Source organism: Scomber scombrus, chromosome 14 (genome assembly GCF_963691925.1).
Source record: "Scomber scombrus chromosome 14, fScoSco1.1, whole genome shotgun sequence".
In the NCBI taxonomy this organism is placed as follows: Eukaryota; Metazoa; Chordata; class Actinopteri; order Scombriformes; family Scombridae; genus Scomber; species Scomber scombrus.
Genome location: NC_084983.1, coordinates 28,058,717 through 28,082,450, shown reverse-complemented (window position 1 = coordinate 28,082,450; position 23,734 = coordinate 28,058,717). Strand labels below are relative to the sequence as shown.

General features: G+C 43.2%; 1 protein-coding gene across 1 annotated transcript in view; it reads left to right on the top strand.

Annotated features, from left to right (window-relative positions):
* The window catches only part of st6gal1 (ST6 beta-galactosamide alpha-2,6-sialyltranferase 1), a 57,999-nt gene extending 39,793 nt beyond the window's left edge, over positions 1–18,206 (top strand). The window contains 8 exon segments of the mRNA XM_062433301.1: positions 7,999–8,205; positions 9,091–9,255; positions 9,257–9,454; positions 10,530–10,794; positions 13,655–13,752; positions 14,759–14,860; positions 16,296–16,470; positions 17,738–18,206. Coding sequence (XP_062289285.1) covers positions 7,999–8,205; positions 9,091–9,255; positions 9,257–9,454; positions 10,530–10,794; positions 13,655–13,752; positions 14,759–14,860; positions 16,296–16,470; positions 17,738–17,997 — 1,470 coding nt within the window. The 3' untranslated portion in view covers positions 17,998–18,206.
* The last annotated feature ends 5,528 nt before the right edge of the window (positions 18,207–23,734 follow it).

Sequence of the window (23,734 nt, the reverse complement as noted above, 5' to 3'; positions counted from 1 at the left end):
TCGTCCAGTTGGCTGCATAAATAGAGCACAGTAGAGAAACATGAATCCAGGCTGATGTTACTGAGTTATAATTACGTCCTGGTTTAGATTCTTCACTTCTTCGTGTGTGATGTTTGAATTCAGGTCAAGGTCTTCATCCTTTTCATGTGGGAACTGGTTCAGATTCAGAGTTACGTTGATTCAGATCCTCGTCATCTTGTTTAACCTTCGTGTCGTCCTCCCGGGTCAAATTGCCCCCGTTTGTTTTAACTGTTCCTTCTTTCCTCCCTTCCTTTCGTCTGTCCTTCCTCCCTCCCTCCCTCCCTCCTTCTTTCTTTCTTTCCTCCCCCCTACCTTCCTTCCTTCCTTCCTTCCTCTGTCCTTCCTCCCTGCCTCATTCTTTACTTCCCTCCTTCCTACCTTCCTTCCTTTCCTTCTGTCCTTCCTTCTTTCCTCCCTCCCTCCCTCCCTCCCTCCTTCTCTCTTTCTTTCCTCCCCCCTACCTTCCTCCCTTCCTTCCTTCCTTCCTTCCTTCCTTTCCTTCTGTCCCTCCTTCTGTCCTTCCTCCCTCCCTCCTTCTTTCCTTCCCTCCCTCCTTCCTTCTTTCCTTCCCTCCCTCCTTCCTACCTTCCTTCCTTTCCTTCTGTCCTTCCTTTTTTCCTCCCTCCCTCCCTACCTCCCTTCCTCCTTCTCTCTTTCTTTCCTCCCCCCTACCTTCCTCCCTTCCTTCTTTCCTCTGTCCTTCCTCCCTCCCTCCTTTCTTCTTACTAATATATTCTCTCAAAATGGATTTAAAAGAAGAAATTTGATGCTGGGTCCACAAAAAAAGACGTTATTCATACGTTTATTTTCACATTTTAACCGTTTAAATTTGACTTAACCACATCAGATTTATGGTCTCATAAAGTTACTGTTAAATATTCATGTTAGTACTTCTCTCTGTAAAGCTCTGACTTCCTCTTTCCTTTAATGTTACTATCACAGCGGTTATTAATATGATTTCCTCAGCTGTGCTAAAGCCACATTGTTCATTTACCTCCATTAATTGATTGTCGGGTCGAATGTGGGAAACTATGAAACACACTGTGGCATAAAGTGAAGCCACTAACTGCTGTAATGGATTTCATTCCCTCCCTCACTGCAGAGTTTCTTATATCTCTATTTATATATATATTTGCATGTTGTTCAGTATGTAAAAAAAAAAGCTTTTGCATTTATTATAGCATGACGATAAGCTCAATATGTCTGCTGATTATATTCTCTATTCATTGATTCATCTTCAAATTGGCTGTTTTATTTATATTTTTAAGATATTAAGTTTAAAATCCTCACAATCCAGAAGCTGGAACTAGAAAATACTTCTCATTTCTTCTTAAAAAAATGTCTTAAACGATGTATCGATTATTGAAATAGTCGCCAATTATATATTAATTGTTGCAGTCCTACAAACAACAACAACAAAAAAAGATAAAAGTAGAAGACAAAAGGATTTGATACAGATATAAACAGATGTTTTTCTTCCATTTTGAGTCAGAATCAGGCGGGTAGTTCCGGTCCTCTGAAATGATGCCAACGCGGAAGTAACTTAAAACTGCATTCTATCAAAAGGCCACCAGGGGGCGACCGTTTTGGTGTCAAAAGGACTTCCGTCTCTATACAAGTTAATGGAGAATTCACCAACTTCTCACTTGATTTCTAACCTCAGTAAACGTTTTCAAAATGTGTTTATGGTCTCAATCGCTAGTTTAAAGCCTTCTTCAATGCAGTATGATGTTCATTTGGGACATTTTGGCCTCCCTGATTTTATATGTGACGATAAAGCAGGGTATGCATTAGGGCGTGGCTACGTGGTGATTGACAGGTTGATTGGTTCACAGGTTCAGGAGAGCGCCTCATGCTCCTCCTGATGCCCATATAAGTAGAATCCCTGTTTTTATTTTTCCCAGCATGCACCTGAAATTTTCAGGCGCTGCTCAGATCCGAAACTATTGGGCTCCGAGCAGCAGTCCACAAACCAATGGGTGACGTCATGGATGTTACGTCCATTTCTTATATACAGTCTATGGTCTTAATATTCTTAACGGATATCTCTCTCTCTCTCTCTCTCTCTCTCTCTCTCTCTCTCTCTCTCTCTCTCTCTCTCTCTCTCTCGCTCTCTCTTTTGTCCGCCATTTCTATCAGCATCTCTCGTCCTCCTTCTCCGTTCTTATTCTGTCTTTACAAATAAGGTCATCCTCCTCCTCCTCCTCCTCCTTCTCCTCCTCCTCGTCTGCTCTTTCTCCCTCATTTCACCCATCACCCGAGGCATTCATGGCAGGCTTCTTCACCCTTTTCTCTTCCTATTCATTCACTCACATATAGTATTTCGAGGCAGTGATTCAATGATAATAAAAACCATCTTTGTGATTTACTGTTGTGGAGAATCTATTTTTGTTGTCATTTAGTGTTTGAATCAGGTCGCAGTTATTAAAGGTTTGGCTAAAAAAAACATAATTTCTCACTCACCTCTAGTGGTATCTATGGTGATAGTGTTGGTTTCTGGTGTTTTAAAGGTTCCTCTACCTGCGTTTCCATTGGAGGAACCAGGGTCTAACGGTGCGTTCAAGTTGTACTCAGAAGTCGGATATTTCAACTGGAATGACCTCATGAAGTCAGGGTGTAAAGATACATCAGTCTACATCAGGAGGGAGGGAAGGAAAGAAGGAAGGACAAAAGGAAAGAAGGAAGGAAAGATGGAAGGAAAAAGGGAAGAAGGAAGGAAGGAAGGATAGATGGAAGGAAGGAGGGAAGGAAGGAAGGAAGAAGGGAAGATGGAAGGAAGGAAGGAAGGAAGGAAGTAAGGAAGGAAGGAAAGATGTAAGGAAGGAAGGAGGGAAGAGATGGAAGGAAGAGAAGGAAGGAAAGATGGAGGGAAGAGAAGGAAAGAAGGAAAGATGGAAGGAAGAAGGGAAGATGGAAGGAAGGAGGGAAGGAAGGAAGGAAATATGGAAGGAAAGATGGAAGGAAGAAGGAAAGAAAGAGAGAAGGAGGGAGGAAGGGAGGAAAGAAGGAACAGTCAAAACAGACGGGGTCAATTTGACTCTTTCTTCTTTTTTCTTTTTTTTGGGATCAGACTTCACAGAAATAGACCCACTCTCTTGATGTTGATAATTATTGTTTGTTTCATTTCTCATTTATTTAACTGCTGGTTAGTGGTTAGCTTGTTAAGTGATGGGTGGGAGGAATGGATCACTAATGAGGAAGTGGACAGTGCTGGGTGTAACCAAATAGAAAATAGCACATTGGGGAAGCACATAACAGAAAGAAAGACTCTGATGCAATACATTAAAAAAAAGACGTGATAAAAGTTGTATTTGCATAAAGAGGCTTCCTGCATGCCTGTTTGATGCTTTGACTCTGAGCTGGTGAAGGAGCTGCTGGACTTTTAGCACCTGATCTCTGACTTTGCAAAAAAAAAGAAGAACCTCTAATAGTAAGAACCTTTATTCTGTTTGTGCATTTAGTTTCATTTTTATGTTGTGATAATGTTCAAGAGTTCAATGAAGAAGGGAGGGTCGTCCGGGTCAAATTGACCCTGTCTGTTTTGACTGTTCCTTCTTTCCTCCTTTCCTTCCTTCCTTCTGTCTGTCTGTCCTTCCTCCCTCACTCCTTCTCTCTTTCTTTCCTTCCTCTCTCTTTCCTCCCTTCTTTCCTTCTTCCATCCATCTTTCTTCCTTGCTTCTGTCCTTCGTCCTTCCCTCCCTCCTTCTTTCCTTCTCTCCTTCCTTTCCTTCCTTCCTTCCCTTCCTCCCTCCATCCTTCTCTCTTTCCTCCCCTACCTTCCTCCCTTTCTTCTTTCCTCTGTCTTTCTTTCTTTCCTGCCTCCATCCCCCTTTCTTCCTTGCTTCTGTCCTTCCTCCTTCTTTCCTTCCCTCCTTCCTTCCTTCCTTTCCTTCCTTCCTCCCTCCATCCTTCTCTCTTTCTTTCCTCCCCCTACCTTCCTCCCTTCCTTCTTTCCTCCGTCCTTTCTTCCTTCCTTCCTTTCCTTCCTCCCTTCCTTCTTTCCTCCCTCCCTTCCTTCTTTCCTTCCCTCCTTCCTTCCTTCCTCCCTCCCTCCTTTCCTTCCTTCTTCCTACCTTCCTTCCTTGACTTGAGGACAACAGGAGGGTAAAGTTAGAGAAATCAGATGTAAAGTCAAAAAGAAGATGAACCAAGTTACACCGAACCAGAGCTAGAGGAAGTTACTATTTGTACTTAGTTACTGTACTTAAGTAGATTTTCAGGTATTTGTACTTTACTTTTCCTCCCTACATTTGAACACAAATATCTGTCCTTTCTACTCCTCACATTGTTCGTTACTATTTACTTGTTTCAACCTCAGTGACTTTATACAGTTCCAGCACGACTCGACTCGACTCTACTCAACTCGGTACCTACTCAACGTAAGCGGGGTCGTCATAGCAACGGCTGCACGAAACTGCCGTGAGTTCGTTTTATACGTGACACAAAGACATAAACAATGGAGGCGATGGTGTACTTGCTGCTGTATGAGGCTTTCTGTCTCACATAAAGCAAGAGAAGAGAAACTAATCTCTGTAACGCTGTTGTTGGTATTTAAAAATGTCGGGTTTGATTCTTGTGTGGGACGGCTCATGACTCTTCCAGTGACTCTCTGACCAATCAGTGGCCGGCAGTCTGTTGACGTCACATTTTAGTATCGGCTCGGCTCGCTTGGAACCTCGGCAGAGCAGATACTAAAAAAGCACCAGGTACCAGGTACTATCCCTGATGGAAACGCAAAAAAACAGTGTCGAGTCCAGTCGAGCCAAGCCGAGTTGAGTCGTGCTAGAACTGTGTAGTGGAAAGCCCCATAAGACAACAAACATTAAGAGCGTCACCAAACATGGCAGACATTTATCAAATCCACAGTAAAAGGTTCCACATGGAGAACATAAAGAACTCCGCGTGACAGGCGGAGATACTGTCCACTATACTAACGAGGAAGGCTGTAGACTAGCATGTGACCTCATGGACCCAATCAGTGTGTCCAACATGTTATTTAATGCATATTTAAGTACTGTACTTGGACGCAATTCCAATGACCAATGACTGCAACTGTCCGTCACCCTAAACTGAGCTTCCTCAAATAGTCAGACGACAAAGACATTCTTTCCCTCCTCACCATCAAACACTCTGCCCTGGACTATCACACTCAGTCGCATGCATTGCAATCTGGATAGCACAGAACATCACACACCAACAAATCAGAGTCGAGTCGAGTCATGCTAGAACTGTGTATTAGAAAAGCGCCATTAGACATATTTTTTTGGATTTAAAATGAAGTTCATGGTTGCAAACATTTGATTTTTATCCAATGAAACTTAATAGCAGAGTAGCAGAGTCAAGTTTTCAAGGGGGGCCCCTATTGGCAACCTATGCCTTTGTTAAGTCCGCCTCTGACTCCTTCCCCAAACCCGACCCGACCTGACCCGTGCACACACAAAGAAAAATGCACTACCTGTCTCTATGAACGAATGAATCTGACAAGATATTGTTATAAAAATTAGGATTATACTTCAGATGTTTCAATTCATACAATGTGTGTGTGTGTGTCCCTGTTTTACATAACTGTTCTATGGTACTGGTACTCATACTGTTTGCTGAGACTGGCAGAAAGAGAGTTCAACTCTAGGTGAGATGGAGGAGTCACTTTTTGAGCTTCTGTTTGCCTACTGATTAAGGGAATATGTATATATGCTGTCTATGGAAATATCTGTCAGTTATTGGAGGCGACTGAGGCAGCGCAGGTAGAAGAACATCATAAAACCTCTCTGGGGAGCCTTTTCTATTGCAACTCTGTCTGTTGCATTAATAAACGCTCCACTTGTACAAGTTAAATAAATTCTACTTAAACTTTGATATTTCGAATCCAGTCTCCTTTATTAAGGGTAAATAGAAAATCATTAATTTCATAAATCATTAATTTCTTATAACAGATATGGTTGCCACAAACACAAGTTTTATTAGATAACTATTGAGAGAGTTATCTCTTAAGTTATTAAAGAGTTTAGGGGAGAAATTATTTACAATCTATTCAAATACATACTGTGCACCACGTGCCTGCGTGGCGGCCCGACCCGACAAAATGTACATAGCGGAAACCATGATTTGACCATAACACACTACACACTGTAAAATAAAGCACATCTCAATCAATCAAACAACTTTATTTATCTCTGAAGGGCAATTCAGTTTGCAGCCTCAAGTCACATGGAAAGAACAACAAAAAGACCACAGGTTGGCATGGCAACCGGAACTTAAGTCTGTTAGCTGGACTCCAATGATCTAATGCTGCTGAGACCATAAAACCAACAAATAAAAGAAAAACATCAACAGACTTTCAATAGAAGAATGATAAAAGTTACATAAAATGCTCTTTGTTTTACACAAGTATCTGTACTTCTACTTAAGTACTGATGTGAATACTTTTACCATCTCTGACACCAAACACAACCAAGAAAAAACCCAAAATGGAGTGACTGAAAGCCATCTGGGAGTCGCCCAGTTTATAAAGGCTCCCAACAGGTGATAGCAATCCCTTAATGATGTGGGAGGGGCCAAACCATGCAGGTAATCTGGGGAGAGGAAGTAAAAAGGCAAGTCAACCCAGTTCCCATTGAGAGTGGGAACACTTCAAACTTTGGGGTGTGACGTCAATCCTAGCTCCAGCTTCCAACTTCAGAGGTAAATAGAAAGCAGCATGAATGAAGCTCCAGGATGATTATTTTATCTTCCTCCAAACAGTCCCTGCCTGAGGTGGAGGGATGTGTGGGGGGGGGGGGGGGGGATTATGTTGTTATCTGGTTATCTTGTTAGATTGGAGGCGACTGCTTCTCCAATACCGCTTTATCCCCTTAAACAAGGAAGCTCTATATGAGATGAGGACATCTATCTCTGTTTGTTAACATTGAAAGTAAAGTCAGATAGTTGTGGTCAGAATCTCTTTCTTTCTTACTGTCTTTCTTTCTTCCTTCCTTTCCTCCTACTTCTTGTTATTTCTCTCTCTTATTTCTCTCCTACGCTTTCTTTCTTTCTGTCAAACTCCTTTATCTCATGTGGGATTTTTAAAAAGATGGAAGGAAGTAAAGTAGGAGGGGTGAAAAGAAGACAGGAAGGAACGAAAAGAAGACAGGAAGGACAGATGGATGAAAGGAAAGAAGGAAACATGGGAAGAAAAGAGGAAAAGAAGGAAGAAGGAAAGATGGAAAAAGGGAGTAAGGAAGGAATGATGGGAAGAAAAGAGGAAAAGAAGGAAGGAAGAAAGAAAGATGGAAAAAGGGAGGAAGGAAGGAATGATGGGAAGAAAAGAGGGAAGGGAGGGAGGAAGGAAGGAAGGAAGGACAAGAAAGAAGGAAGGACGGATGGAAGGAAGGAAAGATGGGAAAAGGACATGGAAGGAAATAAATAAAGGACAGACAGAATGAAGGAAGGAAAGAGGGGAGGAAGTTAGGAAGGACTGAATGAAGAAAGGGAAGGGACGAAGGAAGGAATGAAAAGAAGGAAGGAAATGAAGACAGGAAGGGTTGGGGGGGTGTTGTTATCTTGGCGACTGCTTCTCCCAAATACCGCTTTATCCCCTTAAACAAGGAAGCTCTATATGAGATGAGTTTTGGTCAGAATCTAACACAACAAAGCTGCTGAATGAGAGAAATAAAGTCATTTAATAAAGTCAAAATAAAACCATTAAAACACTCAGAAGATGATATTATGTGGAGACAGACGCTCTCTGCATTTGAATTATCACCTTTCTGACAATGTAAAAATGTGTCTGTAATTTGTATTTCTATTACTTCCTTATACTTTAACCTGTGTGATTTCCTCCTGACGGTGTTTCAGGATCAATAAAGTAACAATCAATCACTTTTTATCAGTGCGGACAAACACAGGATTATACATACAAGTACATGTTTGTGTGCAGGTGACATCATTGCTGAGCTGTTTTGGCTAAATGTGTGTGGTGTGTGTGTGTCCTCTCCGCAGATCCCCGGTGCAGCGATGGACAGAGTCAGCCTGTTGTGGCGTCTGAGGCGTCGAGCTCGCCGTGGAGTCGTCTGCATGGCCTTCTTCTGCATCTCCATGGCTCTGCTCTACGCCATCTGTGCCGAGACAGCGTTCCCCGTCACCGACGCCATCTTCGGCGTCCGGGCGCGAACCCGAGCTCAACCTCGCACACACTCTGTCATCAAGGTCTGTTGGGTTTCTATCGCTGAGTCACTGATTATTGATGATTATGAGCTTTCAGTGCAAGTAACTCTCAAAATTATTGATACGGAGATAAAACTATAGAGCACAGGTTAATTTTAATCGTGAATTTAACCTTCTTTTCTTCCTCCCTCCCTCTTCCTTCCTTTCCTTCCTCCCTCCTTCCTTTCCTTCCTTCCTCCTCCTCCCTCCTTCTCTTCTTTCCTTCCCTCCTTCCTTCCTTTCTTTCCTCCCCCCTACCTTCCTCCCTTCCTCCTTTCCTCTGATTTTCTTTCCTTCCTTCCTCCCTTCCTTCCTTTCCTTTCCTTTCTCCCTCCCTCCTTCTCTTTCTTTCCTCCCCCTACCTTTCTTCTTCCTTCGTTCCTCGTCCTTCCTTCCTCACTTTCTTCTTTCCTTTCCTCCCTTGCCTCGTTCCTTTCCTTCCTTCCTCCCTCCCTCCCTTCTTCTTTCCTTCCCTCCTTCCTTCCTTTCTTTCCTCGCCCCTACCTTCCTCCCTTCCTCCTTTCCCTCTGACCTTCTTTCCTTCCTTCCTCCCTTCCTTCCTTTCCTTTCTCCCTCCCTCCTTCTCTCTTTCTTTCCTCCCCCCTACCTTTCTTCTTCCTTCGTTCCTCCGTCCTTCCTTCCTCACTTTCTTCTTTCCTTTCTTCCCTTGCCTCGTTCCTTTCCTTCCTTCCTTCTTCCTTCCTGCCTCCCTTCCTTCCTTCCTTCCTTCCTTCCTTCCTTCTTCCTTCCTCCTTCCCTCCTTTCCTTCCTTGACTCGAGGACAACAGAAGGGTTAAAGAAAATGAACTCCTCTGGAAGGAAACACCACAAATAAAACCTCAACATTTTGTCATTAACGGCTCTTTAACGTCCATCTGACTCCTTTAGGTGCTGAGAGGCGGAGCCAAACCCGCCTACGTCGACCCCCAGAAGCTCCCAGGCGTCGTCCCGGGCGACCCTCACCGTCCGATCCCCGTCCTCTCCTCGGCCAACCACACCCACGAAGAGTCGGCCACGAAGCGGAAGTCGAGGGAGCGCGAGCCGTCCGGAGGTTTTCTTCACCCAGATGCTGCCGCGGCCCTTCATGCGGGCGATGGAGACGCTGTTCGGGCGCCGGCGGAGGGGCGAGCTGAGCGGGAAAGGGGACGCGGACTTCTTCGGGCCTCAGGGACTCCTCGGAGAAGTTTGGAACGACGAGACGTCCAGCAGCATGCTGGGAAACAGGCTGAAGAAGGTGGTGCAGAACTATCAGGTGAGTTTTGGGATTTAACCCTTTACATACTGTTCATATTCTGACCGTAGACTGTATTTAATAATGTAACCCATTGGTTTGTGTGACTCATCTCTTTTGACTGTTCCTTCTTTCCTTCCTTCCTCCCTCTTTCTTTAATTTTTCCTTTGTTCTTCCCCTCCTTCCCTCTTTCTTTGTTCCCTCCTCCTTTCATACTTCTTTCCTCACTTCCCTCCTTACTCCCTCCTTTCCTTCCTTACTTCCTTCCTTCCTTCCTTCCTTCCTCATTTCTTCCTTCCTTCCTTCCTTCTTTCCTTTCTTCCTTCCTTCCTTCTTTCCTTCCTCCCTCCCTCCCTCCCTCCTTTCCTTCCTTCTCTCCTTACTCATTTCCTTCCTTCCTCCTTTCCTTCCTTCTCTCCTTACTCCTTCCTTCCTCATTCCTTCCTTCCTCCCTCCCTCCCTCCCTCCTTTCCTTCCTTCTCTCCTTACTCCTTTCCTTCCTTCCTTCCTTACTCCTTTCCTTCCTTCCCTCCCTCCCTCATTTCCTTCCTTCTCTCCTTACTCCTTTCCTTCCTTCCTTCCTTACTCCTTTCCTTCCTTCCTTCCTTACTCCTTTCCTTCCTTTTCTCCTTACTCCTTTCTTCCTTCTCTCCTTACTCCTTTCCTTCCTTCCTTCCTTTCTTCCTTCTTCCCTCCCTCCCTCACTCCCTCCTTTCCTTCCTTCTCTCCTTACTCCTTCCTTCCTCATTCCCTCATTCCTTCCTTCCTCCCTCCCTCCCTCCTTTCCTTCCTTCTCTCCTTACTCCTTTCCTTCCTTACTCCTTTCCTTCCTTCCTTCCTTTCTTCCTTCTTCCCTCCCTCCCTCACTCCCTCCTTTCCTTCCTTCTCTCCTTACTCTTTTCCTTCCTTCCTTCCTTCCTTGACTTGAGGACAACAGGAGGGTTAAAGTTTTCTTTTCAAAGCCAAAATCTGGATTCATAATGTCCAAATTTTGAGATGAACTAGATCAAAATTAAGTTTAAACTATTAAACTTTCACTTTTCTTTGAACTCTATTAACCTTTTAGAAATATTGAATTACTGTATTTTGTCCGCAGGCGATGAATAAATACGGCGTGGAGGTTTCGGGCCCCGGCGGTTCTTCCAGCCGGCCGAAGCTCAGCGGCCCCGAGCTTCTCTGCCAGATGAAGAACAAAGTGGAGGTGGCGACTCTGACCGCAGACCTCGCTCCCTTCTCGTCTCTGCCGCTCGCCGCTCAGCTTCCTCTGAAGCAGCTGACCTCTGACCTCGGCCCGTACAGGAGCTGCGCCGTGGTGTCGTCCGCCGGGTCGCTCCGCTCCTCCGGACTCGGCAAAGAGATAGGTGAGATGATTTTATAATTACATGTGGGCCGGATTATTAAAAAGAAGGAAGGATGGAAGGACGGAGGGAAGGAGGGAGGTAGGGGTGAAAAGAAGACTGGGAGGAAAGATGGAAAAAGGGAAGAAGGAAGTGAAGAAATGAATGAAGGAATGGAGAAAGGAAAAGACGACAGGATGGAAAGATGGAAGGAAGGAAATAAAGGACGGACGGAAAGACAGAATGAAGGAAGGAAAGAGGGGAGGAAGTTAGGAATGGCAGAATGAAGAAAGGAAGGAAATACAGAATGAAGGGAGAAAGGAAGGACAGAAGGAAGGAATGAAAAGACGACGGGAAGGAAGGAAAGAATTGAAGGACGGATAGACAGAAGGGACGAAGGAAGGAAAGGAAGACAGGAAGGACATATGGAAAGATGGGAAGAAAAGAGGGAAGGATGGAAGAAAGGAAGGAAGGAAAGGAAGGACGAACGGAAAGACAGAATGAAGGAAGGAAGGAAAGAGGGGAGGAAGTTAGGAAGGACAGAATGAAGGAAGAAAGGAAGGAAATACAGAATGAAGGGAGAAAGGAAGGAAGGAAGGAAGGAATAAAAGAAATGAAGGACGGACAGACAGAAGGGAGGAAGGAAGGAAAGGAAGACAGGAAGGACAGATGGAAGGAAGGAAAGGAAAGAAGGAAACAAATGAAGGACGGACAGACAGAAGGGAGGAAGGAAGGAAAAGAAGAAAGGAAGGAAGGAACGAAAAGACGACAGGAAGGAAGGAAGGAATGAAGGAAGGAAAAGAAGACAGGAAGGAAGGAAAGAATGAAAGGAAAGTGTTTAACATCCCTGTTCTAGTGGAAGAGGTTAACAAACATATTGAGTTACAGCACAAAAAATATTAACAGAAAAAACTCTGTAAGGGAGAATATTAGTGATATAGTCTCCTCGTCTCCATAGTAACGGCTGGTTAATACCTTTCCCTTCAAACTTATTATTTATAGACTCACAATCACAATGTGGCTACGTCGTGTGTGCTATATTAATCTCTTATATCTTAATTATGTAATAAAAGCAAAGAACTAACATTGATAAGAATTGAAAAGCTTATCAGTCGTTTCCATAGCAACGGGCCTGAAGGCGACGGAAACATCATCACAATAATAAAACAAAATGATTTATGATTTCTATTCTATTGTCATAAGTCTTAATATAGAGGGAAGGTAAGATGATGTAATCTTTGATACTCGTGGGAAAAACATAACACGGGCGAGTCACAGCCGCGAGTGTGTTACGCAATATTACACAAGCCCAAGTCCAACCACGTTATTGCACCATAAACCCGTTGTAACAGGATGTTTGGTTTCAGCGGTCACTTAGCTCCTGATGAAGCCCGTTGCCGTGGTTACCTGCAGCAGCAGTTATCAGCGATGTAATCTATGGGTATAAAGCTTTGTTGAGCAGGTTTCACTTTGTCTAAAAGGGTTTTATATTTTCTTCTTTTTTAAATTAGAGGAAGGTAGGAGGGAGGAAAGAAAGAGAGAAGGACGGAGGGAGGAAAGAAGGAAGGAAGGAAAGGAAAGAAGGGAGGAAGAAGGAAAGGAAAGAAGGGAGGAATAAAGAAAGAGGGAGGAAAGAGAAAAGGAGGGATGGAGGAAGGAAGGAGGGAGGGAGGGAGGAAGGAAGGAAGGAGGGAGGGAGGAAGGAAGGAAGGAGGGAGGGAGGGAGAAAGGAAGGAAAGAAGGACAAAGGAAAGAATGAAAGGGGAAGGAAAGAAAGAGAGAAGGAAGGAGGGAGGGAGGGAAGAACAGTCAAAACAGACAGGGTCAATTTGACCCGGGAGGACGACACGATGGTTAAACTAAACATCTCACCTAAGTTCAGAAACTTTCAGCACCAACTCTTTTCATCAGCTTCCTCTAGAGACAGAGATCTAATGAATGTTAAAACCAGGCGGGGAGTTCTGGTCCTCTGAAATGAGGCCAACGAGGAAGTAACTTAAAGCTGCATTCTATCAAAAGGCCACCAGGGGGCGACCGTTTTGGTGTCAAAAGGACTTCCGTCTCTATACAAGTCAATGGAGAATTCACCAACTTCTCACTTGATTTCTAATCTCAGTAAACGTTTTCAAAATGTGTTTATGGTCTCAATCGCTAGTTTAAAGCCTTCTTCAATGCAGTATGATGTTCATTTGGGACATTTTGGCCTCCCTGATTTTATATGTGACGATAAAGCAGGGTATGCATTAGGGCGTGGCTACGTCGTGATTGACAGGTTGATTGGTTCACAGGTTCAGGAGGGCGCCTCATGCTCCTCCTGATGCCCATATAAGTAGAATCCGTGTTTTTATTTTTCCCAGCATGCACCAGAAATGTTCAAGATGGCGCTGCTCAGATCCGATACTATTGGCCTCCGAGCAGCAGTCCATAAACCAATGGGTGACATCACGGATGTTACGTCCATTTCTTATATACAGTCTATGGTGAAAACCAACCTTGTTCTCTACTTTGTTTACTTTATTATCATGATGGGGGCAAACAGACGTCTGTATACTTTGTTAATGACTTTTTATTATGACACTGTTCACTTTGGTATCTGATGGCAGGTTCAGCGGATTACAGCTTATTTTAATACTCATTTGCCTAAAAGTGTCTCAGACGTGAATACATGCTGTGTTCAGAACCAAACAGCTGCAGCTCTCGTTAATGATTGAGTATTATATTAGTATTACATTATTATTCCATTTCCTCTTCTGGTTCTATACTTCCTGTGAGCATGAAAAAGGTATTTTTAAATCTCCTTTCTGTGTGCTGTTAACCCCGTAAAGTCTGAACCATCAACACTTTGCATGCACTTTGTATTAAAATCACTGCTCTTCGTCTACAGACTCCCATGATGCCGTTCTGCGCTTCAACGCTGCTCCAACCGTCGGCTATGAGAATGACGTCGGCTCTAAAACGACAATCCGCCTCATCAACTCGCAGGTAAATACACCTTCCTTCCATCCTTCCATCCTTCCTTGCTTCCTTCCTTCCTTCCCTCTATCCCTCCGTCCTTCCTTCCTTCTTTCCATCTGTCCTTCCTTCCTTCTTTCCTTCCTTCCTTCCTTCGATCTGTCCTCCTTTCCTTCCATCTTTCCTCCCTCCATTCCTTCCTTCCTTCTTTCCATCTGTCCTTTCTCCTTTTCCTTCCTTTCTTCCCATCCCCCCTTTCCTTCCATCTGTCCTTCCTTCCTTCCTTCCATCCATCTTTCCTCCCTTCCTTCCTTCCTTCCTTCCTTCCATCTTTCCTCCCTTCCTTCCTTCCTGTCTTCTTTCCTTCCTTCTTTCCTTCCATCCATCTTTCCTTCCTTCCTTCCTTCCTTCCTTCCATCCATCTTTCCTCCCTTCCTTCCTTCCTGTCTTCTTTCCTTCCTTCCTTCCTTCCTTCCTTCCTTCTCATCCCCCCCTTTCCTTCCATCTGTCCTTCCTTCCTTCCTTCCATCCATCTTTCCTCCCTTCCTTCCTTCCTTCCTTCCTTCCATCCATCTTTCCTCCCTTCCTTCCTTCCTGTCTTCTTTCCTTCCTTCTTTCCTTCCATCCATCTTTCCTTCCTTCCTTCCTTCCTTCCTTCCATCCATCTTTCCTCCCTTCCTTCCTTCCAGTCTTCTTTCTTTCCTTCCTTCCTTCCTTCCTTCTCATCCCCCCTTTCCTTCCATCTGTCCTTCCTTCCTTCCTTCCATCCATCTTTCCTCCCTTCCTTCCATCCATCTTTCCTCCCTTCCTTCCTTCCTTCCTTCCTTCCTTCCCATCTCCCCTTTCTTTCCATCTGTCCTTCTTCCTTCTTTTGTTTGACAACCAGTTTTAATCCAGTAAATGTTTCTTGTTATGAGGAGAAAAGCTTTACACAGAATAAATACATAAAGTTATAATATACAATGAGATTCTAGTAAGTCTTTATTCCTATAGACAGACAGTAGATATAATGTTTAAATGACTCTTTGTGTTGTAGGTGATGGCGTCTGATGACCATCGCTTCCTGTCCAGTTCTCTGTACAGCTCCGGCGCTCTGGTAGCTTGGGATCCTGCTCCTTTCTCTGCTGACCTCACACAGGTAACGATTACATCATCAACTCACCTTTCTCTGCTGACCTCACACAGGTAGCGATTACATCATCAACTCAGAGAGAAAAAGACTAAATGTTCACATCTGATCATCAGTAATCCAAACAATAAAGAAAGAAAGAGGAGGAGGAGGAGGAGGAAGAAGAGAAAGAAATAACTAAAAGTAGGAGGAAAGGAAGGAAGGAAGAAAAAGGAGGAAATAGAGAAGGAAGAACAAGAAATTGGAGGAGAAAGAAATAAAGAAAGAGAGGAGGAGGAAGAAGAGAAAGGAAGTTAAAGGAGGAAAGAGTGAAAGAGAGGGAACCACAAAAGAATGATAAATATTACATATTGTATCACCTACAGTGTATTTAAATGGACTTGTACTAATAGTGACTTCACTAAAAGACTGTGTAAAGTGAATTCAGACATTTTCTTATAAACACATTAAATAGGTCATAAATGTATTTCTAAAAAATGTGTAAAAAGCATTTCAACCATTTAGATTTGAATTGTGGAGCTAGGATTAGCATAAACCCGCCCCTGCTGCTGTAGAGGTATAAATACATAAAGCGCACACTACTACTACAGTCTACAGTTAGCCAGTTAGCTGAGTTAGCCGTCGAGCTAACCACCGAGCTAGCCGCCGAGCTAACCACTGAGTTAGCCACCAAGCTAGCAGCCGAGTTAGCAACCAAGCTAACCACCGAGTTAGCTGCTGAGCTAGCAGCTGAGTTAGCAGCAGAAAGCTCTCAGACCTAGCGTCCATGTTTCTGGTAGAGGTGGTGACTTAGATTGACAGGTGACACGTGGTAGGGGGCGGGGCTTCAGCGTTTGGGAGCAGAGACAGAGGCAGACTTTTACACAAGTTTGAAGCCTAATTTCATATATTTGCTGATTTTTTTTTTTTTTTAATCATTCAAATTTGGCAGGGTGGTTAACAACACACTTTTCTGTGGTATGTTAAACTCAGAACACATATTTATTCTTACTTTACACGGACTTTAAAAATTGTAAATAGTTCCTGATCTCCATGATTCCCAGATGAAATGTAACAATTTTCACATTTTAACCCTTTAAATTTAAACTAACCCTCATGGTTCTGGTTGTTTCCTCCTCATGGTTCTGGTTGTTTCTTCCTCATGGTTCTGGTTGTTTCCTCCTCATGGTTCTGGTTGTTTCCTCTCTCAGTGGTTCTGTTTGTTTCCTCTCTCAGTGGTTCTGGTTGTTTCCTCCACATGGTTCTGGTTGTTTCCTCCTCATGGTTCTGGTTGTTTCCTCCTCATGGTTCTGGTTGTTTCCTCATGGTTCTGGTCATTTCTTCCTCGTGGTTCTGGTTGTTTCCTCCACATGGTTCTGGTTGTTTCTCTCTCAGTGGTTCTGGTTGTTTCCTCCTCATGGTTCTGGTTGTTTCCTCCTCATGGTTCTGGTTGTTTCCTCCTCAGTGGTTCAACAGGACGGACTATCCCATCTTCACTCAGTACCAGAGGTACCGGAGGCTTCATCCTACGCAGCCGTTCTACATCCTGCATCCTCGCTTTGAGTGGCAGGTCTGGCAGCGAATACAAGACAACATGGCCGAGCCCATCCAGAGGAACCCGCCTTCCTCCGGCCTGCTGGGTAATTAGTACTGTTAAAGGGTTAATCTGTCTCCTTCCTTCCTTCCTTCCTTCCTTCCTTCCTTCCTTCCACCTGTCCTTCCTTCCTTCCTTCCTTCCTTCCATCTGTCCTTCCTTTCTTCCTTCCACCTGTCCTTCCATCTGTCTTTCCTTCCTTCCTTCCTTCCATCTGTCCTTCCTTCCTTCCATCCATCTATCTGTCCTTCCTTCCTTTTCCCCTTCCTTCCTTCCTTCCATCTGCCATCCTTCCTTCCTTCCTTTTCCCCTTCATTCCTTCCTTCCATCCATCCTTCATTCCTTCCTTCCATCTGTCCTTCCTTCCTTCCTTCCTTTCTTCCTTCCATCCATCTGTCCTTCCTTCCATCCATCTGTCCTTCCTTCCATCCATCTGTCCTTCCTTCCTTCCATCTGTCCTTCCTTCCTTCCATCTGTCCTTCCTTCTTTCCTTCCATATGTCCTTCCTTCCTTCCTTCCTTCCTTCCTTTTCCCCTTCCTCCCATCTGTCCTTCCTTCCTCCCATCTGTCCTCCCTTCCTTCCTCCCATCTGTCCTTCCTTCCTCCCATCTGTCCTTCCTTCCTCCCATCTGTCCTTCCTTCCTTCCTTCCTTCCATCTGTACTTCCTTTCTTCCTTCCACCTGTCCTTCCACCTGTCTTTCCTTCCTTCCTTCCTTCCTTCCTTCCATCTGCCCTTCCTTCCTTCCATCCATCTGTCCTTCCTTCCTTTTCCCCTTCCTTCCTTCCTTCCATCGGCCATCCTTCCTTCCTTCCTTTTCCCCTTCATTCCTTTCCTTCCATCCATCCTTCATTCCTTCCTTCCATCTGTCCTTCCTTCCTTCCTTTCTTCCTTCCTTTTCCCCTTCATTCCTTCCATCCATCTGTCCTTCCTTCCTTCCATCTGTCCTTCCTTCCTTCCATCTGTCCTTCCTTCCTTCCATCTGTCCTTCCTTCTTTCCTTCCATCTGTCCTTCCTTCTTTCCTTCCATATGTCCTTCCTTCCTTCCTTCCTTCTTTTTCCCCTTCCTTCCATCTGTCCTTCCTTCTTTCCTTCCTTCCTCCTTCCTTCCTTCCTCCCATCTGTCCTTCCTTCCTCCCATCTGTCCTTCCTTCCTTCCTCCCTCCCATCCTTCCTTCCTCCCATCTGTCCTTCCTTCCTTCCTCCCATCCTTCCTTCCTCCCATCTGTCCTTCCTTCCTTCCTTCCTTCCTTTCTTCCCTCCTTCCACAAACTTAAAAACCTAACCCTCTCTTCTTCTCTGCGTCCCATCCAGGCACCGTGCTGATGATGTCACTGTGCGAGGTCGTGCACGTGTACGAGTTCCTGCCGTCCCGGAGGAAGACGGAGCTGTGCCACTACTACCAGCGTTTCTACGACGCCGCGTGCACGCTGGGCGCTTACCACCCGCTGCTCTACGAGAAGAACCTCGTCAAGCGGATGAACCGGGGGCCCGACCGAGACATCTTCACCCACGGACGGGTCACCCTGCCTGGGTTCAGCAGACTCAACTGCACCCGCGCTCCTGGAGGTTAAAAAAAAAAAAAAAAAAAAATGAGTGATGAACACATGCACACACACACACACACACACACACACACACACACACACACACACACACACACACACACACACGATTCAATCCTGCATGAAGAACAACACGGAGCGACGCATGAAGACTTCATCCTCACTGCCGAACCCAAAGGAACAATGTGCCACTAAATATATAAATATATATATAGAGAGAGAGAAAGATATTAAAAACACTGGATTACAATCATCTCACACACCTGGAGTCCAATCAGCTGACAGATGTGCCTGCTGTACACGCACACGCACACGCACGCACACGCACACACACACGCACACGCACACGCACACACACACACACACACACACACACACACACAGACACTTCCATATGAGGACGCTCCTCTCCCTTTAACCTTCGTGTCGTCCTCCCGGGTCAAATTGACCCCGTCTGTTTTGACTGTTCCTTCTTTCCTCCCTCCCCCTTTCTTCCTTCCTTCTGTCCTAACTTCTTTCCTCCCTCCCTCGTTCCTTCTTTCCTCCCTCCCTCCTTCTCTCTTTCTTTCCTCCTTTCCTTCCTCCATCCCCCTTTCTTCCTTCCTTCTGTCCTTCTTTCCTCCCTCCCTCCTTCTCTCTTTCTTTCCTTCTTTCCTTCCTCCATCCCCCTTTCTTCCTTCCTTCCTTCCTCCCTCCGTCCCTCCTTCCTTCTTTCCTCCCTCCCTCCCTCCTTTTCTCTTTCTTTCCTCCCCCCACCTTCCTCCCTTCCTTCTTTCCTCTGTCCTTCTTTCCTGTTCTTTTCCCTTTCTCCCTCCCTCCTTTCCTTCCTTCTTCCTTCCTTCTTCCATCCTCCCTTCCTTCTTCCTATCTTCCATCCTTCCTTCCTCCTTACTCCCTCCCTCCTTCCTTATTTCCTTCTTCCTCCCTTCCTTCTTCCTCTATCCTTCTTTCTTGCTCTTTTCCTTTCTCCCTTCCTCCCTTCCTTCCTTCCTTCTTTGACTCGAGGACAACATGAGGGTTAAAAACTCTACATCAACCCTTCACAGGAGCAAACAGCTGCTTCTTTACATCAATAACAACATGAATATACACAGTTAGAGGTTTATAGAGAGAAACATTCAGAGTTTAACAGAACGGTCCTTTAAACATTTAATCTTAATCTTAACCGAACCAAAGTCAGACTCGCCTCCAGAGGAAGTGAGAAGCAGCCAAGTGGGCTTCAAGAAAATCGGAAAATCGGCTCTTAAAGGAATTATCTGGACTCATTCTGTTGTTTCTTTTCTTTCTTTTTTGTTTTTTTCTAGAGATATAACAGCTGCAGTATGTGTAAAAAAAAAAAAAAAAGACTGATTTTTGCTTTAGTTTCAGACATGTTTCACATTTTATTGCCCTATTTTCAGGGCTGAAAAAACAACAAAAAAAACAAAAAAAAAAAAGGCTCCAAACTGAAAATGCATTTTGGTGTCAAAGCTGTGAAGTAGATAGAAGTTTTTAGTTAAATCACAAAAACAAAGGTGTGCATTTACTTCTCTGTACTTTAACTTAATCTATTCTTCTTTTTTTTTTACCTGCACTGGACTGAAACACAAAGTAATCTCATGTTTTATTGGTCCAAAAAAATTCAAGTCCAGGTCAAAGTTTAATAGAAACATAGGCGGCAATAATTATAATAATAATAATAATAACAATGTGCTGACAATGCAGTTTTATTTCCCTGTTAATGTGAATTTAACAACAAAGCGTCCACATTAAACCTGTTAAATACTTATTTAAATAATGCATCTTTTCCTTCTGCACACAGGAAGTGGTGAACAGCTTTGTTTCTTTTTGAGTGAAGTGAAGAAGAAGATTTATTAGTTTTTTTAGGTTTTAACACATGAAAAGTGTATTTTATTTAAAAGATTTAAGGATTTTAATGTGGATGCAAGAATAAAGAACCAGACATCGTATAACTCTGAACTATACTCCCACATGATTTGTGATTATCTAGTTTAACCCTTTTTAAAATAAGGTGATGCAACATGATGTAAATAAGAAAGAAGAGAGCTTAGTCGTTTATCTCAAGGTGTATTTCCATTTCTACTTCCTTACTTCCTTCCTCTCTGCTTCCTGCTTCCTGTCACACATGCAAGTCAAATAACCTGTGGAGTGTGTAAAGAGAGACGGCTCCTCCCCCCCTCCTTTCTCCACGATGAATGTCTCTACACACACACACACACACACACACACCTGCACACACACACACACACACACACACGCACACACACACCTGCACACACACACACCTGCACACACACACACACACACACCGAACGTGTTAATTAAAGACGATGCTGCCCTTCACCAAACACTTTATCACTCCTGCAGCTTAAAACTATTTTATACCCTCAGTGTCAAAAAACCTGCAACGCCCCTTATTCCTTATTTATCTCTTTTTTTTATATATGACTGTACATATTATTATTATTATTATTATTATTATTATGATGATTCTAGCAGCACTGCCCAGGAGGACGGTCTTTAGTGTGACTCAGTGATGTGAAGCAGAACAGAGTTTATTATATTTTTATTTATTTACATATATATATAAACTCTGTCTGTTTGCACATCTGCATCCATCACAGTAAAGAAAAGCCTCAATGAGCCAATGAATTAATGCCTTTTATTATTATTATTATTAATTATTCTTAGCGATGCATGTGAGCCAACCTGTAAATGTTTCTCTGACTGTAGTGTAGCAACAAGAGAAACTAAACTTTAACATCTCTGATTAACAGAGAAAGAAACAATCCGCATGACACGAATGCAGCTTTTTATAAATCTATATAAATATAAATATAAATATGTGTCGTTGTTTTTCTCTCACCGAACGAAACGTTGCATCGTGAGCCGAGCCGTCTGCATGCAAACCAAGACGATGATGATGATGATGATGATGAGCCTGCATCGCTTGGGAGGGTTTTTATGTTTTGTGTGTCTGAAGATATTTTAGATTTTTCATAAATTAGAGAAACAGGAAATGGGAAAAAAGGAAGAGGAAATAAACCGCTGTCCACTTCCCCTCCTTCTCAGAAAACGGCCAAATGTTTTAGTAATTTGATTATTGGACTTTATTTCTGCAGGAATTTGCACCACTTGAGTTTAATTTCAACAAAGGCTCAGCAGGCGTTTAGTAGCTAAAGTTGAGCAGATGTTTTATAATCTGATTTAAAATCCAACTCTGCTTAAAAAGCTGAATGTTTTGAGCTTCATGGTGCAGTTAGAGCAACGTTACCCCCTAAAATGTTGATATAAAATAACTTTAACTTGTGCAACTGGAGCAAATGGAGCTGCAGATACAAGATAACATCATATATTATAGTTTGATTTCTTATCAGCACATTTAAAACTGCAAATCTTCTTGATAGGAACCATGTTGGCAAACCTGCAGATTAAAACTTTCAGACCTGCCAGGAATCCAAATGATCATTTAGTCATCTACTGGACTTCAACCTGATCATCAAACAGCAGCCAGTCTGGTGGGAAAGTCCTAAAAAATGAGTCAGAGGCGACAAATTCAGAGTGAAAATGTTCTTTAAATCTAATCTCTCCTTTATCTTTTGCACCAAACGCCTGTTTTGCACGGAAATTCCCTCTTTTTTTTCTCTTTTTTATATGAGATAATCTGCTTACATTGGTGCATATTCTCTCAATTAAACCTTTCATCAGATTACTAAGAACTAACAGACACACATGATACAAACCTTTGGATTAAGAGGTTTAATCCAGCAGAGGAGTGATGGAGGGGCGGCTGGGTTTCTGCACCGTGCTGGCTTTAATATAAGAAGATTATTATTATTATTATAACGGTTTGTAAAGATATAAAACACTGCTGACTCATGCTGGTGGGAAAGTTTCTGCAAGATATGATCAACTCAAAGAGAAGTAGAGTGCTCATCTTTTACTCTAATGAAGCTGAAACATGAAACTCTTCTGTTGGTACTCTTGTGTTTTCAGGTGCAGCTTTTTTCTTCTTCTCTGCTCATCAGTCACATAACTCACAAAGTAGAGACACTGGGAGGTTCAATTAGACAATAACCATGTCACAATAAACAATGTCAGGGCTCAGAAACAGATGGGATTCCTCACCGGGAGGGGTGAAGGAGGGGAAGGGGGGGGGCAGCTACAGCTACATGGAAAGATTGATTAAAACACTGAGTGAGCTGAAGCACCTGAACAGCACATGTTGAGACTACGTGTGTGTGTGAGAGTTAATAGATAAAAGGATAAAGGAGTGAATGCAAAATCAGCCAATCTGCAGTATTTTGCTATTTTTGCTAAATTCCTGTGATTCTCAGCAGTAATAAATCCCTCCCAGTGATTACAAGCATGCAATCGTGATAATAATGAATGCAACAGCTGGAAATTTAGCTTGTGATTTGGACCAAATGTCACATTTTCATGTCGTGGTAATTTGCATCATCACAGCACACGTGAGGTGATTGCATATGACTTTATTCTCCATTGGTTGCAGTTTAAAACAAACACATTCCTGCAATTTTACTACAACAAGAACACAAATTATGTTGCAGTTTATGAGCATAGCTGCAAATTGAAGCAAAAAAACTCCTAAAAAGTGAAATCTGTGCTGTAAAAAACACACATAAGCAAATTAGAAGGAAATTATGATTGGTAGTAGTCAAAAAAAGACACATTATTTTGCTTTTCTTGCAATTTTTTTTTCCAATTCCTGCAATTTTAATAACAAAAAGACACATAATAGTAAAGTTTATATCGCAATTTATGAGCAAAGCTGCTGCAAAATTAAGCAAAAAAACTAATAAAGGTTGAGAAGCACTGCTGTAAAAGGCTCCAAACAACCCAAAATGCAAAATCAAGCAAAAACTCTTTAAACTTGCGATTGGTCGTAGTTAAAAAAAACACATTATTTTCCCAATTCCAGCAATTTTACTGCAACAAGAGCAAATGAAACATTGAAACATTGCATGTTGTGATGTATGTGCATTATGATTCTGCAGCAGCTTTGCTCATAAATTGCAATATTTCAATGTTTTATGTGCTTTTGTTGCAGGAAAATTGCTTAAAAACTGGGGGAAATAATGTTACCAATGGGGGAAAAAAAGTCCTATCTAATCACTGCATGTGTGCTGCAATGATGCAAATGAACCATGATGTGTTAATGTGTGTCTGTTGCACATTTCACTGAGTTGTTTTGCTTCATTTTGCTCAGACGTTGTGCAAAGCTGCTGCAGAATGAAGCCTTAAAACCTGCAGAGACTCAACTAATAAAGGTGATAAGATGCATCTATAAGCAAACTTAAAGAAACCTCCCAGCTTTGCAACATAATGCAGAAACCAGCAAACCAGCCCTCCACCCAGACAGAGTATAATAGTAATAGATTACAACACAAACTGGCTTTATCAGATGTGATTTCTAGAGTAAAGCATCAAATCCGCTGCTGTGTGTTATCAGCTGTGTGCATCGTACCTAAAGGGTCAACAGGGGGCCCAGCAGCACATGCTTTACCCCCCCCACCCCCCCTCCCCCACCTCTCCTCTGAGCTGATGTTATAAAAGCCACGTTGGCACCAACCGAGCCCCCCCCCCCCCCCCCCCCGCCTCTCTAATCATTTCAGGTTATGTTTTTCTCTTTCTCTCCACGACTCTGGACTCAGAAAGCAAAACACTTAAATAATTGATGTCATTGCATTTCGGAATAAAAAGCTTCTTCTATCTCTTTCTATGC